At 50.4% G+C, this 18845-nt stretch overlaps 1 protein-coding gene and 1 long non-coding RNA gene across 2 annotated transcripts in view; both read right to left on the bottom strand.

Annotated features, from left to right (window-relative positions):
- Positions 1-424: 424 nt before the first annotated feature.
- LOC147105399 (uncharacterized) lies at positions 425-4959 on the bottom strand. Its single transcript, XR_015081749.1, has 2 exons — positions 999-4959; positions 425-965 (listed from the first exon to the last, which is right to left on the bottom strand). It is a non-coding gene; the product is annotated as an uncharacterized LOC147105399 (long non-coding RNA).
- A 22-nt stretch (positions 4960-4981) lies between these two features.
- LOC147105398 (transmembrane protein 263) overlaps positions 4982-18845 on the bottom strand; it is a 20968-nt gene continuing 7104 nt past the window's right edge. Inside the window, exons 2-3 of the mRNA XM_086011703.1 lie at positions 7004-7085; positions 4982-5340 (exon numbers count right to left, since the gene is read on the bottom strand). Coding sequence (XP_085867829.1) covers positions 5048-5340; positions 7004-7085 — 375 coding nt within the window. The 3' untranslated portion in view covers positions 4982-5047. The remainder of the gene's footprint in view (positions 5341-7003; positions 7086-18845) is intronic.

The following is an 18845-nucleotide window of genomic DNA, read 5'->3' as shown; positions in this document are numbered from 1 at the left end:
TGCAGTGAGTTGTTGTGATTTGGAACGCACTGTCTGCAGGTGGTGGAAGCAGATTGTGAATTGGATAAATACTTGAAAAGGGAACGTTTGCAGAGCTATGGGGAAAGAGCAGGGGAGTGGGATTAATTGGATATTTCTTTCAATGAGCTGGCATAGGCACGATGGGCCGAATGGCCTCTTTCTGTGCTGCGCGCTCTGCACATACACACCACACTTACTCACTAGCATACACACACATAGTGTAACACACCCTCGCTTTCTAACACACACGATCACACGCACACTCATACAGACATATTCTCTTGCACACTCAACTCTCTAACACACTCACACCCGTGGGAGTGAGCAAAGCTCTGGCTGTGTTGTTCTGTCTGGAGGTTCTGGAGTTGCATGACCAGTTGTAAAAAGGACACCAGACATAGAGCTCTGTAAAACAGATTTATTCAATGAAAGGTGTAAAATACAATACTGATAAAAAGTGTTTGTGTGTACAGACACATACAAACCCTGCCCACTATTAAAATACAGCCTCTGTCCATCAGCTGAAGTGCAAGGATAGAAAAGCACAGAGATGGGACATTCCTCTGCCGATTCCACTGTGGGTTCAGGTTACACACCATCCATCAAACGCACATCAGTACGACACACTGAACAGCAGGCAGCCCACACTGCCATGCAAGAACAGCTCCATGTGAGATGGGTGGGTGCATACCTCAGCTACATCAAGCCTACGCACCCACTTCACTGGGAACTCAGACCAAAACACAACTGGTGTTGGGACAGGTAGGTTAGCTTTAGGGCAGGGTGTCTAGAAATCTCCAAAATGTAAACCGACAAGAAAAGTCTGTTCTTTTTTTCAAAAGCCCATTTTTCAGCTTACTTGTGTCATATTTTGGGCTCAGCATTAGGTGGCAAGCCCACTAAAATCAGGCCTGTCGAGTAGAGGACTCCCACTAAAATCAGGCCTGTCGAGTAGAGGACTCCCACTAAAGTCAGGCCTGTAGAGGAGTTCCATCAAAGTCAGGCCTGTAGAGGAGTCCCACTAAAGGCAGGCCTGTCGAGTAGAGGAGTCCCACTAAAGGCAGGCCTGTCGAGTAGAGGAGTCCCATTAAAGGCAGGCCTGTAGAGTAGAGGAGTCCCATTAAAGTCAGGCCTGTAGAGTAGAGGAGTCCCACTAAAGGCAGGCCTGTAAAGGAGTCCCACTAAAGGCAGGCCTGTAGAGTAGAGGAGTCCCACTAAAGGCAGGCCTGTAGAGTAGAGGAGTCCCACTAAAGGCAGGCCTGTAGAGTAGAGGAGTCCCACTAAAGTTGGGCCTGTAGAGGAGTCCCATTAAAGTCGGGCCTGTAGAGTAGAGGAGTCCCACTAAAGGCAGGCCTGTAAAGGAGTCCCACTAAAGGCAGGCCTGTAGAGTAGAGGAGTCCCACTAAAGGCAGGCCTGTAGAGTAGAGGAGTCCCACTAAAGGCAGGCCTGTAGAGTAGAGGAGTCCCACTAAAGTTGGGCCTGTAGAGGAGTCCCATTAAAGTCGGGCCTGTAGAGTAGAGGAGTCCCACTAAAGGCAGGCCTGTAGAGTAGAGGAGTCCCACTAAAGTTGGGCCTGTAGAGGAGTCCCATTAAAGTCGGGCCTGTAGAGGAGTCCCACTAAAGGCAGGCCTGTAGAGTAGAGGAGTCCCACTAAAGGCAGGCCTGTAGAGGAGTCCCACTAAAGGCAGGCCTGTCGAGGAGTCCCACTAAAGGCAGGCCTGTCGAGTAGAGGAGTCCCACTAAAGGCAGGCCTGTAGAGTAGAGGAGTCCCATTAAAGTCAGGCCTGTAGAGTAGAGGAGTCCCACTAAAGGCAGGCCTGTCGAGTAGAGGAGTCCCACTAAAGGCAGGCCTGTAGAGTAGAGGAGTCCCATTAAAGTCGGGCCTGTAGAGTAGAGGAGTCCCATTAAAGTCGGGCCTGTAGAGTAGAGGAGTCCCATTAAAGTCGGGCCTGTAGAGTAGAGGAGTCCCATTAAAGTCAGGCCTGTAGAGTAGAGGAGTCCCACTAAAGGCAGGCCTGTCGAGTAGAGGAGTCCCACTAAAGGCAGGCCTGTAGAGTAGAGGAGTCCCATTAAAGTCGGGCCTGTAGAGTAGAGGAGTCCCACTAAAGGCAGGCCTGTAGAGTAGAGGAGTCCCACTAAAGGCAGGCCTGTCGAGTAGAGGAGTCCCACTAAAGGCAGGCCTGTAGAGTAGAGGAGTCCCACTAAAGGCAGGCCTGTCGAGTAGAGGAGTCCCACTAAAGTCGGGCCTGTAGAGGAGTCCCATTAAAGTCAGGCCTGTCGAGTAGAGGAGTCCCACTAAAGTCGGGCCTGTAGAGTAGAGGAGTCCCACTAAAGTCGGGCCTGTAGAGTAGAGGAGTCCCATTAAAGTCGGGCCTGTAGAGTAGAGGAGTCCCACTAAAGGCAGGCCTGTAGAGTAGAGGAGTCCCATTAAAGTCGGGCCTGTAGAGTAGAGGAGTCCCACTAAAGGCAGGCCTGTCGAGTAGAGGAGTCCCACTAAAGGCAGGCCTGTAGAGTAGAGGAGTCCCACTAAAGTCGGGCCTGTAGAGTAGAGGAGTCCCACTAAAGGCAGGCCTGTAGAGTAGAGGAGTCCCACTAAAGGCAGGCCTGTCGAGTAGAGGAGTCCCACTAAAGTCGGGCCTGTAGAGGAGTCCCATTAAAGTCAGGCCTGTAGAGTAGAGGAGTCCCACTAAAGGCAGGCCTGTAGAGTAGAGGAGTCCCACTAAAGTCGGTCCCTGGGGCACACTACCATAAAACTACAAAGCCATGATACATCAGACATGCTCCAGTAAAAGGTTTGTGGTGGTTGAGCGATGTTACTTGGTTCACTCTCTACAGCTGAAGTCCCAGGAACATGGCAGTTAATGTTTAATACCACTTAGATTTTCACAGAAAAAAAAATAACTGAACTGCGCCTTGCAATCTCTAAACAGCGTCAAAAATCCCAGGTCTCATGCAATAAAAACAGAACTTAATTTTATTCAGTCACAGCTCATCTTAGATTACAAACTAGTTCAGCACAAGAAATGTATGCCACAATCCGAAGAGACAGTGACACTAGCTGGGAACACAACCTCTGAAGCTCCCTGTTAACACACAACCCACTCATGGCCTTCAGAGATGGGAGTGGGAATATCAGAGCGTCAGGGCAACAGAGAGATTGTCAAGTGCCGATCACTCACTATAACACACACCAGGGTTGCCAACCCTCCCGGATTGTCCTGGAATTAATGTTTAATCTCCCACACCATCCGGGAGTAAAGTCATAGGGATGTTTTCTTCTCCCGTTTCGCCCCAGTCGGACTCACAACAAACAGCTTGCAATGGGGCCCTGGCACATGCGCGCTCTAACCAGTAAGAGCGCACGATGGACAGAGTACAGAGGATTGTGGGTATTGTGGTCGCCATTATTGACCGATTGGTACTGGGTGATCAATAACGGGAGTGTGCGGGGGAGGCAGTTGGAAGGGGGAGGTCATGTGATGAGACCTTCCAGAATACGGTCCAACCACAGTTGGCAACCATAACGCACACATTCACGCTCAGGACCCTCGCACAGCCACCTCTAGGTAAGGTACCTCTTCTTACAACATTACTGCACCACATCGGATATAAACACACAACAGTGTGGCAGCTCCAGAGAGGAGCATTTTTTTGGATTGTCATTTGCTTTGGCATTCAATGTGACAGTCTGGTATTTTAAAACAAACGGCAATTCCCACTCACTTTTGATATGGCTCGAGGGGCTGAATGGCCTACTCCTGTTCCCAGATTATTAAAATCATTACCAACTTCAGAAGCAGAAAAGCGAATGTCAGATCTCAACCCAATGTTCCAGCCTCTATTGCAATTTCTGCTCTGTCTCCAACAGGCACCGTGTAATATCCACCCTTATTTGGAACATTTTTTCACACGACCAACCTGAGCTTATAGGCTGCTGCCTTTCACAGCAGGTCAGTACCAGACTGGACAGTGCACAAACCAACTGACCCCTGGGGCAGCCCCACCAGGGTGACCCTTAAAGGTCAGGTGTGGACTGGCACCTTTTGCCAGATGCTGTTGTTTACAACACATGCACAGTGGGAAGCAACACCTCCGCCATTACAGGGTGTATTTCTGTTAGTTTACAGGCATCCTCATATACAGGGCCCAGCACATTCCTAGATGGGGTGGGCGAGGGTGCTAATCCTGTTCAATCCACTGTTCGCATGGAGCAGAGGGAGCTCCGCTTTGCATTCAATCGAGCAGTACTCGGGAGTGAAGTTCGGTGTGTGAAATGGAGAGTGTCCCAATCCCCAGCGCCAACACCCCTCACCCACAAAATTCACCAAAAACAAAAGTGGAAGCAAAAACGATTTCCTAAGCATTGCCCATGGAGACAAGACTGAAATATTGACAGTTCAGTCCCAATGACTGAGGGCAGCTCTGATTAACTGGATCTCCTCAGTGAACGTCAGCAAAGATACGAGGCCAGAAACCGAGGAGATGACAATTCATTTGGAACAAAAATTAATTCCCCGTCAAAACTCACCATCCCCAGAAAGATCACCCCGGCAATGGGGGAAACGGGTGTCGCTCTTTAAACTGTATCACAGTGTAAGGTGGAGTGCTTAGCCTCTCACGCCACACCTCTTTAACATTAGGACACCCACACTATCTCTCACATCTCCCGAGGCGACAACAGTGCTCGGAGAGCCCCCTCCCCTCCCTCCATCTCCCCCTAGGGTTTTTTTGAAAAGGTTTAAGCTTCTCTTGTGCAATTGATTTTGGTTCCATGGAGTTACCAGCTCCCCAGGTGACCCAGACTGACACTCCTTTGCTCAGATTGACCAGTACACAGAAGGGAAGGCCCAGTGTGAGAGAGGCTGATGCTCGTAAAGGTCCAAAACACAACCCCTCAGACAAAAGAATGAACACAGCGATTCCTTCCACCCACCCCCCCACCCACCCCACCCACCCACCCCACCCAACAGGTCTGGCACAGTCCAAGTCGTGTGTGTCCATTTCAGGCCCTCTGCCGTTGACTCTTTAGTCGGATTTGTCCTTCTTCTTGGCGGTGAAAGGTACTTTACTGGCCACGGTGGAGCCCACTGTCGAGACACCTCCCGCCACAGCCGATACGCCGCCCTTCACCAGTCCCACGCCAACCGCCGGCACCGAAGTGACCGCTGTCTTGGTCACCGCCAGCCCTTTGCCGCCGAGCCACACCACGCCGCCCACTGTGGCGCCAACGGCTCCCTTGGTGATGTTGTAGAGGCCGCCGGTCACTCTCCAGATCATTCCGCCTTGTGTCTTGGGGTGATCCTTCGAGGAGTCTGGAACTGGGAAGGAAGAAGAGGAGTCACTGGCCGAGTCAACGCAAAGCCTTTCCACCCAGGGTGACTGGAGAGTGACCAGCAGCAACAACCATGGCTGTTTCTTTAACCTCGCCCTAACACTAGGGTACTGAGGCCAACTGAAAGGAAATGAACAACTTGCATTTATATAACGCCTTTCACGACCTCAGGACATCCCAAAGTGCTTTACAGCCAATGAAGTACTATTGAAGTGTAGTCACTGTTGTAATGGAGGAAACGCGGCAGTCAATTTGTGCACAGCAAGCTCCCACATCAGCAATGTGATAATGACCAGATCATCTGTTTTTTTAATGATGTTGATTGAGGGATAAATATTGGCCAAGACACCAGGGATAACTCCCCATCTCTTCTTCGAAGTACTGATGTGGGATATTTTACGTCCACCCGAGAGAGCAGACGGGGCCTCGGTTTAAAGTCTCATCTGAAAGACGGCACCTACGACAGTGCAGCACTCCCTCAGTACTGCACTGGGGCGTCAGCCTGGATTATGTGCTCAAGTCTCCAGAGTAGGACTTGAAACCACCTTCTGACTCAGAGGCGAGGTTGCTACCACTGAACCATGGCTGTACACACCGTGATCAGCTAACTCGGGGACCAGGAATCGATTGGCATTCTGTTTTACCGTGAAACTGAACGTTTGAAATAATCCAGCTGGCATCACTCACCACTTTGAGAGCAAGTCCACGTCAGTCACAACCACAAGAACACCAGTGTGTTCCTGACAACATGAAACTCAGATCTTGCATTGTGGAGGCATTCTGCAGTGACCTGGATTTTGACAGTGCCAGGGTTTAACAGCACTCACTGGTAGTCTGTCTGAGGACTCAGCAGTGTTTGCCAGTGACTGGATGCAGCCACCAGTACCTCGCCCTGCATTGTAACGAGGTCTCAAACACCCAGCTGCACTGAGTTTTTATTAAATTATACGAGGACAGGTTGCACAGACTGGGCTTGTATTCCCCGGAGTATAGCAGATTAAGGGGTGATCTAATGAGGTGATTAAAGGATTTGATAGTGTAGACAGAGTCCAGAGCAAAGGGGCAGAACCTAAAAATTAGAGCCAGGCCGTTCAGGGGTGATATCAGGAAGCACTTCTTCACACAAAGGGGAGTGGAAATCTAGAACTCCCCCCCCCCCCCCCCCACAAAACAAAAAGCTGTTGAGGCTGGGTGTCAATTGAAAATTTCAAAACTGAAATGAATACATTTTTATTGGGTAAGGATATTAAGGGTTACGGAACCAAGGCGGGTGAATGGAGTTGAGAAACAGATCAGGAATGATCCAACTGAATGGCCGACTCCTGTTCCTAGGTTTTAAATACGGTCCCACCTCCTCTGACAGGTTGATTCATGAACATGCGCTTCCAGTGGTGACTCCCCATCTCAGCTGATTCTGGTGACTGGGGCAAGTGATGGGAAAGGTGCTTTACACGGGTAGGAGGAAGGGCATCACCCCTGGCTAGGCCCCACGATACCCACTGGGGCCTGTTACAGGAGAGTCACAGACTGCCTAATAACTGGTTTCCTCATCTGGGGAATGCCACATGGCACAAGGCAACCTAACTGAGGAGAAATTAAATACAGGTTCCTTTTTCCCTTTGTTTTCTGTTAGCAGATGACTCACGTACCTTCTGCTGGTTCATTGTCGAGTACTTCCTGCTCCTTCTTGCTTTGGGATGGTGATCTGTTCATTTCCAAGCCGTTCACAACCTGAAATGACAAGGACAGAAAGGCGGGTGAATTCCACCGGGAGCTCCACAGGGAACAGTAGGATACACAGAACAAGAGAAGGCTGCGTGACCTACCCAGCCATTACTTCGACAGACTGCATGCGATTTACCCCATCACCAACTCTACCCATCTCCCAAGATAGGTTACGCAAAGTCCCTCCCCCTTCGCACACAAATTCTACACGCCCCTAACCAATGTCAGCCTTGATAGCTCTGTATCTTTGATCTCTCCCCATCACTGTAACCTCCTACAACCCTTTGAGGACTCTGTATTCCTCCAATTCTGGCATGTTGCACAGTCCCGGTATCCATTGGCCCACCATTAGCAGCAGTGCCTTCAGCTATCTAAGGCCCCAAGCTCTGGAATTCCCTCCCTAAACCTCTCCGCCTCTCTACCTCTCTCTCCTCCTTTAAGACGCTCCTTAAAACCGACCTCTTTGACCAAGCTTTTGATCATCTGTCCTGATATCTCATGTGGCTCGGTGTCAATTTTGTTTGATGACGCTCCTGTGAAGCGCCGCGGGACATTTTACTACATTAAAGGCACTATATAAACACACGTTGTTGTTGTTGTTGTGACATATTCAGCCATCATGTCGCACAAAGCTCGAGTGTAATCGCTGGACCTCCCCCACCTCGTATATGCTCAGTGAATTCTAGTCAAAGACCCAGCAAGCCTGCACGAGCCTTGGCATAGTCACAAGCATTGCTTTTAGTTTTGTGTTAAATTCAGCTTTCCCCGCAAGATTGTACGATAAAGAGTTGAACTCACCCTTTAGACTTTTATACTGTTCATTATATTTTTTTATTAAATTTATATATCCCTGCATACGTTAGCTAAAGTCACACACCATCCTGACTTGGAAATATATCGCCGTTCCTTCATCGTCGCTGGGTCAAAATCCTGGAACTCCCTCCCCAACAGCACTGTGGGAGTATCTTCACCACACGGGCTGCAGCGGTTCAAGAAGGCGGCTCACCACCAGAGTTCCCGCTAACATGCGCACGCAGCCGTGCAGTGGTCCGAGGGGTCCCGCGCAGGCTGCTCACCGGCTTTTACACTGTAGATACCGTGCATGCAAAAAAATGTGAATGTGCCGCGCATTGGGGGAGGCAGGCGCGCAGGAGGCAGTGCAGCTTACGGGGGACGTTGCTCACCACCACCTTCTCGCGCGAGGGCAATCAGGGATGGGCAACAATTGCCGAGAATGAATACATTTTTTTTTATAAAAAGGATTATGTCAGGGGCAACTGTGACCTGAATTGCAGGAATCTTATGGGATGTGGGAGTTCCTGGATGGTTTTAACATACGGGGGCCAACACACTTGCAGGAAGTGTCTCCAGCTGCATTCACAACAACAACATCTTGCATTTAGATAGCGCCTTTAACGTAGCAAACCTCAAGCTCAGAGTTTTATTGAGGTTGAGAAACTGCGGGAAATTCACATCGTGGAGAAAGGGAGATGTCTGGAATACACATTCCAAGAGGCAGTCACCCAAAGGTCAAACAGCCAGAGAGGTTCAAGGTTGGAAGCTGGTGATCACCTGTCAGGTGGGGAAGAGGGGCCGGAAGTCTGAGAGTCCCGAGGGCACTGCATTGCTAAATAAGTTTTCAATACAGTGTGTTCCAGGGGCCAGGGCAGCCATGAGGAAAAGTGCTTCCCAAGAGCACAGGAGAAGGGGAATGCAGGAACACGGTGGGAGTGGGAAGATTGGAAAGAGTAATGGGAAGAGGAGTAAACAGTCACTTCTGTAACGGTGAGTCCCAAGATGGGCCTTCCCTTCCTGTTGCCAGGAGAAGGGAGGTAACGGAGCATGTGCAGAATCTCTTGGAGAGGGAGGGGGATCAGTCATAAGTCAAAGTTCATTAACGATCCAATAATTTAGAGAAGGATAAAAGTCAGATCCTGCAACAAAGAGAGTTGCAGGAGGTAGGCGATGGATTAAGAAACAGGAACTCAAAAAGGTAGTAATCCTAAAATTACAACCAGTGCCACATACTGACCAGCCGACAGCATTTGGTTTAGGGAGGTACATGTGTGGTGAGAGATGTGTAGGACGGAAGGGTTTATCTTCATGGGGGGTGGGGGGGAGGCGTTGTGACCAGTTTTGGGGCAGGAGGAAGCTGTATCGACAGAATGGCCGACACCTGAACAGACCTAGGACCAGTATCCTTGCAAGGAGGTTAACTCGAGCGCTGGGGGTGGGTTTAAGGTTGTAGCACAGAGGAGAGGGTGGAGAAGAGAAACAAGGCGGTGTAGGCAGCTTGGAAGAGAATGCAAGTTTTAGATATATAACGAATAAAGGAGGAAGAAAGGTTGAAAGAAGTTAAGTAGGACAAATTAGCAAAATAAATCAGGATGAGGGAAGGCATGAAAAGGAGAAATTGCTAACCAAGGGAATCCAAATGAGAATGAAAGTCCGTTAATGCAGAGATTACAAGAAGCACAACAGGGAAACCAGTGAAATGGTCCCAACAGAATCCTTTTGGATTAAGTCAATGATTAGCACGGAAGTTATGGTAAACCTTTATAAATCACTGGTTCGGCCTCAGCTGGAGTATTGTGGCCAATTCTGGGCACCGCACTTTAGGAAGGATGTCAAGCCCTTGGAGAGGGTGCGGAGGAGATTTACTAGTGTGATACCAGGGATGAGGGACTTCAGTTATGTGGGAAGACTGGAGGAGCTGGGATTATTCTCCTTAGAGTAGGGAAGGTTAAGGGGAGATTTAAAAGATACAGAGTAAAGCTCCCATTACACTGCCCCATCAAACACCCCCAGGGTGCGTGCAGCACTGGTTAGACACAGAATAAAGGGATTTTAACTTTACTAATTAGGTACAAGGAATAGGAGGTTCAAACATGACCTGGGAACCTCCTTGCTCCGCACTCTCTGCAGGTGTAAGAGAACCACCACCATTATGTGCAGACAGTGATCATAGTATCATAAGGTTTAGGTTAGCTATGGAAAAGGACATCAGCAATCTATAGAGTCAAAATACTTAATTGGAGGAGGGCCAATTTCAGTGGGTGGAGAATAGGCCTGGCTCGGGTAAATTGGAATCAAAGATTGGCAGGCAAAACTGTAATTGAACAATGGGCTGCCTTTAAAGAGCAGATGGTTCGGGTACAGTCGAGGTACATTCCCATGAGGGGGGAAACGGTAGGGCAACCAAAGCCAGAGTTCCCTGGATGACGAAAGAGACAGAGAGTAAGATAAAGCAGAAAAAAGGGGCGTGTGACAGATGTCAGGTTGAGAATACAAGTGAGAACCAGGCTGAATATAGAAATTTCAGAGGGGAAGTGAAAAAGGAAATAAGAGGGGCAAAGAGGGAGTATGAGAATATACTGGCAGCTAACATAAAAGGGAATCCAAAAGTCTTCTGTAGGCATATAAATAATAAACTGGTAGTAAAAGGGGGGTGGGGCCGATCAGGGACCAAAATGGAGACCTACGCATGGAGGCAGAGGGCATAGCTGAAGTACTAAATGAGTACTTTGTATCTGTCTTTACCAAGGAAGAAGATGCTGCCAAAGTCATAGTGAAAGAGGAGGTAGTTGAGATACTGGATGGGATAAAAATTGATAAAGAGGAGGTACTAGAAAGACTGGCTGTACTTAAAGCAGATAAGTCACCAGGACTGGATGGGATGCATCCTAGGATGCTGAGGGAAGTAAAGGTGGAAATTGTGGAGGTACTGGCCATAATCTTCCTATCCTCCTCAGATACGGGGGCGGTGCCAGAGGACTGGAGAATTGCAAATGTTACACCCTTGTTCAAAAAAGGGTGTAAAGATAAACCTAGTAACTACAGGTCAGTCAGCTTAACCTCAGTGGTGGGGAAGCTTTTAGAAACGATAATCTGGGCCAAAATTAACAGTCACTTTGGACAAGTGTGGATTAATTAAGGGAAGCCAGCACGGATTTGTTAAAGGCAAATCGTGTTTAACTAAATTGGTTGAATTTTTTGATGAGCTAACAGCGAGGGTTGATGAGGGCAATGCGGTTGATGTGGTGTACAGGGACTTCCAAAAGGCGTTTGATAAAGTGCCACACAATAGGCTTGCCAGCAAAGTTGAAGCCCATGGAATAAAAGGGAAAGTGGCAGCATGGACACGAAATTGGCTAAGTGACAGGAAACAGAGAGTAGTGGTGAACGGTTGTTTTTCGGACTGGAGGAAGGTATACAGTGGTGTTCCCCAGGGGTTGGTACTAGGACCACTGCTTTTCTGGAGAGATAGAGATATATATATGTAAATATAACTTGGACTTCGGTGTACAGGGCACAATTTCAAAATTTGCAGATGACACAAAACTTGGAAGTATAGTGAACATTGAGGAGGATAGGGATAGACTTCAAGAGGACATAGACAGGCTGGTGGAATGGGCGGACACATGGCAGATAAAGTTTAACACAGAAAAGTGTGAAGTGATACAATGACAAAATACTGCGGATGCTGGAAATCCGAAACAACAACAGAAAATGCTGGAAAAACTCAGCAGGCCAGGCAACATCCGTGGAGAGAGAAATAGAGTCAACGTTTCAGGTTGAAGACCCTTCGTCAGGACTGAGAAAAAAGCAGGAAATGAAACAGATTAAAAGCAAGTTTGGGGGCTGGGAAATGGGGGAGGGGATGAAAGAACAAAAGGGAAGGTCAGGGAGAGGTGAGGAGACGTTGAGAGATATTCAAGGTGAGAGGAGATGGTGATAGGACAGGTAAAGAGACAAAGGATGGCTCTAGATGAAGTGTGAAATGCGCTGGCAGAGTGAGAGACAGCTGCCATGTGGGAGAGAGAAAAAAGGAAAAGGCACAAACTAAACCAATCTAGAGCCATCCTTTGTCTCTTTACCTGTCCTATCACCATCTCGTCTCACCTTGAATATCTCTCAACGTCTCCTCACCACCCCCCCCCCCCCCCCAGGACCTTCCCTTTGGTTCTTTCATCCCCTCCCCCATTTCCCAGCCCCCAAACTTGCTTCTTAATCTGTTTCATTTCCTGTTTTCTCAGTCCTGACGAAGGGTTTCGACCTGAAACGTTGACTCTATTTCTCTCTCCACGGATGTTGCCGGGCCTGCTGAGTGTTTCCAGCATTTTCTGTTGTTATTTGTGAAGTGATATATTTTGGTGGGAAGAACGAGGAGAGGCAATATAAACTAAAGGGTACAATTCTAAAGGGGGTGCAGGAACAGAGAGACCTGGGGGTATATGTGCACAAATCATTGAAGGTGGCAGGGCAGGTTGAGAAAGCGATTAAAAAAGCATACGGGATCCTGGGCTTCATGAATGGAGGCAGAGAGTCCAAAAGCAAGGAAGTTATGATGAACCTTTATAAAACATTGGTTCGGCCACAACTGGGTACCGCACTTTAGGAAGGATGTGAAGGCTTTAGAGAGGGTGCAGAAAAGATTTACAAGAATGGTTCCAGGAATGAAAGACTTCAGTGATGTGGATAGACTGGAGAAGCTGGGGTTGTTCTTCTTAGAGCAGAGAAGATTGAGAGGAGATTTAATCGAGGTGTTCAAAATCATGAGGGATCTGGACAGATTAGAGAGAGAGAAACTGTTCCCATTGGCGGAAGGGTCGAGAACCAGAGGACACAGATTTAAGGTGATTGGCAGAAGGTCCAAAGGCGACATGAGGAAAACCTTTTTTTACGCAGCGAGGGGTTAGGATCTGGAACGCGCTGCCCGAGATGGCGGTGGAGGCAGATTCAATCGTGGGATTCAAAAGGGAATTGGAGAAATACCTGAAGGAAAAAAAATTGCAGGGCTATGGGGAAAGGGCGGGGAGTGGGACTAGCTGAAGTGCTCTTGCAGAGAGACAGCACGGGCTCGACGGGCCGAATGACCTCCCTCTGTGCTGTAACTATTCTATGACAGCAGCTGTTCAACACACATTTCTGGAGCTTTGGGCTAGGAACTCGGTGCTTTCCTCCTTTAAAACCGTCTGACCAAATGTTTAGTCACTCCTCCAAATATCTGCTTTTGCTTGTCTGATCATACTCCCGGGAAGCATTGTGGGACTTCTTTTCCCCCATGTTAATGGCACTATATAAGTGTGGTTTGTGTCCTGTTGGTTATGTCCTACTGGTTTGCGCCCTGCTGCCCTGCTGGTTTGTTATTGTTGTTCACCCCCTTTGCTTTAGTCACTCCTACAAGGAGCATGTGTACCAAATACCTTCTTTTTCCAGTTCTGATGAAGGTTGAAACATTAACTCTGTCTTCTCAGAGAGTGATAGACCTGCTGTGTTTTGCCAGTTGTTCAGATGTGAAATGGAACCCGTGATTCAACGAGCTCTGGGATACCAGAGCAGGAAGCTGCCCCGATTAGCTTTTAATCAGCAGTCTCGCAATTAACTGAAGTCAAAGGCCAGCTTTTATCTATGGCCAGCAAACTTGTTAAAGAGGGAATCCGTAACAACAGAATACAACAGGCCGTGTTGCAATCTAACTTGGAACTCTGGAATGCATCAAAGCGTACAACTGCATTTAAATGTTGCAGAAAGGTGATTAAAACCCTTCTAAAGAACTCTGAAAACCATTAGAATATGCATGATTACATTTTACATGGTCCTTCAACCGTGAAAGCCGAGCCACACGGTCACTGCATCACATCACAAACCACCCAGAGTTACCACTGGGATTTCAGTAATGTGTCAAATTATCAGGTGTTTTGCTTAATGATGAAAAGCACCAAGCAGCACAATTAAAGATTCTATCTTCAACACTTGCGTTGAAGGATTGTCAGTTGTATAACTAGGGTGCAGAACTGGAGGTTACAGATCTGACACTGGAAGTGATTTACACACACTCCCAAATCTTAGCCCCAACACTGGGGTAACACACGACAACAACAACTTGCCTGTACCGCAGTTAAAACGTCCCGAGACGCTTCACAGGAGCAAAATCAGACAAAGACCGACACCGAGACAAAGAGGAGACATTAGGACAGGTGACTAAAACCTTGGCAAGTTTTAAGGTGGGTTTTAAAGTAGGAGAGAGAGGTGGAGAGACAGAGGTATAGGGAGGGAATTCCAGAGCTTAGTGCCTAGGCAGCTGAAGGCACGGCGGCCAATGATGGGACGAATGCAGTGGGGGGGATGCACAAGAGGCCAGAGCTGGAGGAACGCAGTGATCTCTGAGGGTTGTAGGGTTAGAGAAGGTGACAAAAGATAGGGAGAGGTGAGACCATGGAGGGAGTTGAACACAAGAATGGTCAGCGAGCACAGGGGCGATGGTTGAATGGGTCTTGGTGCGAGTTAGGACACGGGGCAGCGAGCACAGGGGCGATGGGTGAACGGGTCTTGGTGCGAGTTAGGATACGGGCAGCGAGCACAGGGGCGATGGGTGAACGGGACTGGGTGTGAGTTCGGACACGGGGCAGTGAGCACAGGGGCGATGGGTGAACGGGACTGGGTGCGAGTTAGGACATGGGGCAGTGAGCACAGGGGGTGATGGGTGAACAGGACTCGGTGCGAGTTAGGACACGGGGCAGTGAGCACAGGGGCGATGGTTGAATGGGTCTTGGTGCGAGTTAGGACACGGGGCAGTGAGCGCAGGGGGTGATGGGTGAACGGGACTGGGTGGGAGTTAGGACACGGGGCAGTGAGCACAGGGGGTGATGGGTGAACGGGTCTTGGTGCGAGTTAGGACACGGGGCAGAGCGCACAGGGGGTGATGGGTGAACGGGACTGGGTGCGAGTTAGGACACGGGGCAGTGAGCACAGGGGGTGATGGGTGAACGGGACTGGGTGTGAGTTAGGACACGGGGCAGTGAGCACAGGGGGTGATGGGTGAACGGGACTGGGTGTGAGTTAGGACACGGGGCAGTGAGCACAGGGGGTGATGGGTGAACGGGACTGGGTGTGAGTTAGGACACGGGGCAGTGAGCACAGGGGGTGATGGGTGAACGGGACTGGGTGCGAGTTAGGACACGGGGCAGTGAGCACAGCGGGTGATGGGTGAACGGGACTGGGTGCGAGTTAGGACACGGGGCAGTGAGCACAGGGGGTGATGGGTGAACGGGACTGGGTGCGAGTTAGGACACGGGGCAGTGAGCACAGGGGGTGATGGGTGAACGGGACTGGGTGTGAGTTAGGACACGGGGCAGTGAGCACAGGGGGTGATGGGTGAACGGGACTGGGTGTGAGTTAGGACACGGGGCAGTGAGCACAGGGGGTGATGGGTGAACGGGACTGGGTGCGAGTTAGGACACGGGGCAGTGAGCACAGGGGGTGATGGGTGAACGGGACTGGGTGCGAGTTAGGACACGGGGCAGTGAGCACAGGGAGTGATGGGTGAACGGGACTGGGTGTGAGTTAGGACACGGGGCAGTGAGCACAGGGGGTGATGGGTGAACGGATCTGGGTGTGAGTTAGGACACGGGGCAGTGAGCACAGGGGGTGATGGGTGAACGGGACTGGGTGTGAGTTAGGACACGGGGCAGTGAGCACAGGGGGTGATGGGTGAACGGGACTGGGTGCGAGTTAGGACACGGGGCAGTGAGCACAGGGGGTGATGGGTGAACGGGGCTCGGGGCGAGGTAGGACATGGGGCAGTGAGCACAGGGGGTGATGGGTGAACGGGGCTCGGGGCGAGGTAGGACACGGGGCAGTGAGCACAGGGGGTGATGGGTGAACGGGACTGGGTGCGAGTTAGGACACGGGGCAGTGAGCACAGGGGGTGATGGGTGAACGGGACTGGGTGCGAGTTAGGACACAGGCAGTGAGCACAGGGGGCGATGGGTGAACGGGACTGGGTGTGAGTTAGGACACGGGGCAGTGAGCACAGGGGGTGATGGGTGAACGGGACTGGGTGTGAGTTAGGACACGGGGCAGTGAGCACAGGGGGCGATGGGTGAACGGGACTGGGTGTGAGTTAGGACACGGGGCAGTGAACACAGGGGGCGATGGGTGAACGGGACTGGGTGCGAGTTCGGCCACGGGGCAGTGAGCACAGGGGGTGCTGGGTGAACGGGACTGGGTGCGAGTTCGGACACGGGGCAGTGAGCACAGGGGGTGATGGGTGAATGGGTCTCGGTGCGAGTTAGGACACGGGGCAGCGAGCACAGAGGGTGATGGGTGAATGGGTCTCGGTGCGAGTTAGGACACGGGGCAGCAGAGTTTTGGATGAGCTGAAGTTTATGGAAGAGGAGAGGCCGGCCAGGAGTTTATTGGAATAGTTGAGTCTTTAGGTAACAAAAGCAGGGCTGAGGTTTTCAGCTGCAGGAGGGTTTTGGTTGGGTGGAGACGGATTATGTTATGAAGGTGGAAGTTGGTGGTCTTGGTGATATGTAGAGGGGATATGTGGTCGGAAGCTCAGGGTAAAATAGGACGCTTACACTGAGACAGTGGCCAGGAGAGGGATGGAATCGGTGTCGAGGGAACACAGTTTGTGGCGGGGACAGAAGACAATGGCTTCAGTTTTCCCAATGGAGCAGTACCCGAGCAAGAGCTGGACCTTCACCAAGCGCAGAAAGCTAGAAATAGGCCATAGCAACACCCTCGATAGAAAAGGGTTCAGGGTGCAGGGGCTTATACTGTGTTTAATGAGGCTGCACTGAAATGGAAAATAAATAAAATTCCAATCTTGCTCCTGGGATTTGAGTGCAGGCTATTCCAAGTATGTTGGTTATGTGAAGCATTGGACTGTTCTGGACAGAGTCAGAGCGTTACACAACCGTTGAAATCAGGCAACTGCAACTGCGACAGCAAGGTGACCCAAACAGAGCGAGAAATGGAAACCGAGTCACAATGTTCAAACAATCTCCCCAATACCCCCCGGTCTCTCCCCACCAATACCCCCGGTCTCCCCACCCACCCCCCCCCCCTCCCCCCGGCCAATACCCCTGGTCTCTCCCCCCCCCCCCCCCGCCAATACCCCCGGTCTCCCCCCCCGCCAATACCCCCGGTCTAAAGGTGTAAAGGGTAGCTATTCACAGTGGCAGAAGGTGGGTAGGGGTGTTCCACAAGGATCAGTGCTGGGACCACTGTTGTTCACAATTTATATTAACGATCTAGACCTTGGAATCATAAACATAATTTCTAAATTTGCAAACCACACCAAATTGGGGGGGGGAAGCCAATACTGAGGAGGACTGCATCTTCAGCCAGAAATGCCGAGCAGATGATCCATATCAGCCTACTCCTGAGGTCCCCACCATCACAGAAGCCAGTCTTCAGCCAATTCGATTCACTCCACGTGATATCAAGAAACGGCTGAGCGCACTGGATACAGCAAAGGGGCTGTCGACAACATCCCGGCTGTCACGCTGAAGACTTGTGCTCCAGAGCTAGCCGTGCCTCTAGCCAAGCTGTTCCAGTACAGCTACAACACTGGCATCTATCCAACAATGTGGAAAACTGCCCAGATATGTCCTGTCCACAAAAAGCAGGACAAATCCAATCCAGCCAATTACCGCCCCATCAGTCTACTCTCAATCATCAGCAAAGTGATGGAAGGTGTCATCGACAGTGCTATTAAGCGGCACTTACTCACCAATAACCTGCTCACTGATGCCCAGTTTGGGTTCTGCCAAGACTACTTGGCTCGTGACCTCATTACAGCCTTGGTCCAAACATGGACAAAGGAGCTGAATTCCTGAGGTGAGGTGAGTGACTGCCCTTGATATCAAGGCAGCATTTGACCGAGTGTGTCATCAGGAGCCCCAGAAAAACTGAAGTCAATGGGAATCAGGGGGAAAACTCTCCACTGGCTGGAGTCATACCTAGCACAATGGAAGATGGTTGCGGTGGTTGGAGGTCAATCATCACAGCCCCAGGACATCGCTGCAGGAGTTCCTCAGGGCAGTGTCCTAGGCCCAACCATCTTCAGCTGCTTCATCAATGACCCTCCTTCCATCATAAGGTCAGAAATGGGGTGGTTCGCTGCACAGTGTCCAGCACCATTCACAACACCTCAGATAATGAATGAAGCAGTCCATGCCCGCATACAACAAGACCTAGATGACGTTCAGGCTTGGGCTAATAAGTGACAGGTAACATTCGCGCCACAGAAGTGCCAGGCAATGACTATCTCCAGCAAGCGGGAGTCTAACCACCGTCCCTTGACATTCAACAGCATTACCATCGCCGAATCCCCCACCATGAACCAGAAACTTAACTGGACCAGCCACATAAATACTGTGGCAACAAGTGGGGGTCAGAGGCTGGGTATTCTGCGGCAAGTGTCTCACCGTGTGACTCCCCAAAGCTTTTCCACCATCTATAAGACACAAGTAAGGAGTGTGATGGAATACTCTCCACTTGCCTGGATGAGTGCAGCTCCAACAACACTCAAGAAGCTCGACACCATCCAGGACAAAGCAGCCCGCTTGATTGGCACCCCATCCACCACCTTAAACATTCACTCCCTCCACCACCAGCGCACCGTGGCTGCAGTGTGTACCATCTACAAGATGCACTGCAGCAACTCGCCAAGGCTTCTTCGGCAGCACCTCCCAAACCCGCGACCTCTTCCACCTAGAAGGACAAGGGCAGCAGGCGCATGGGAACACCACCACCTCCAAGTTCCTCTCCAAGTCACACACCATCCTGACTTGGAAATATATCACCGATCCTTCATCGTCACTGGGTCAAAATCCTGGAACTCCCTCCCGAACAGCACTGTGGGAGTACCTTCACCACACGGACTGCAGCGGTTCAAGAAGGCGGCTCACCACCACCTTCTCAAGGGCAACTAGGGATGGGCAATAAATGCTGGGCTTGCCAGCGATGCGC

Source organism: Somniosus microcephalus, chromosome 18 (genome assembly GCF_052327205.1).
Source record: "Somniosus microcephalus isolate GS21.2 chromosome 18, FLI_Smic_1.0, whole genome shotgun sequence".
Lineage (NCBI taxonomy): Eukaryota > Metazoa > Chordata > Chondrichthyes > Squaliformes > Somniosidae > Somniosus > Somniosus microcephalus.
Note: the sequence above shows the minus strand (reverse complement) of the source record. Positions and strands in the feature narration are given on the sequence as shown.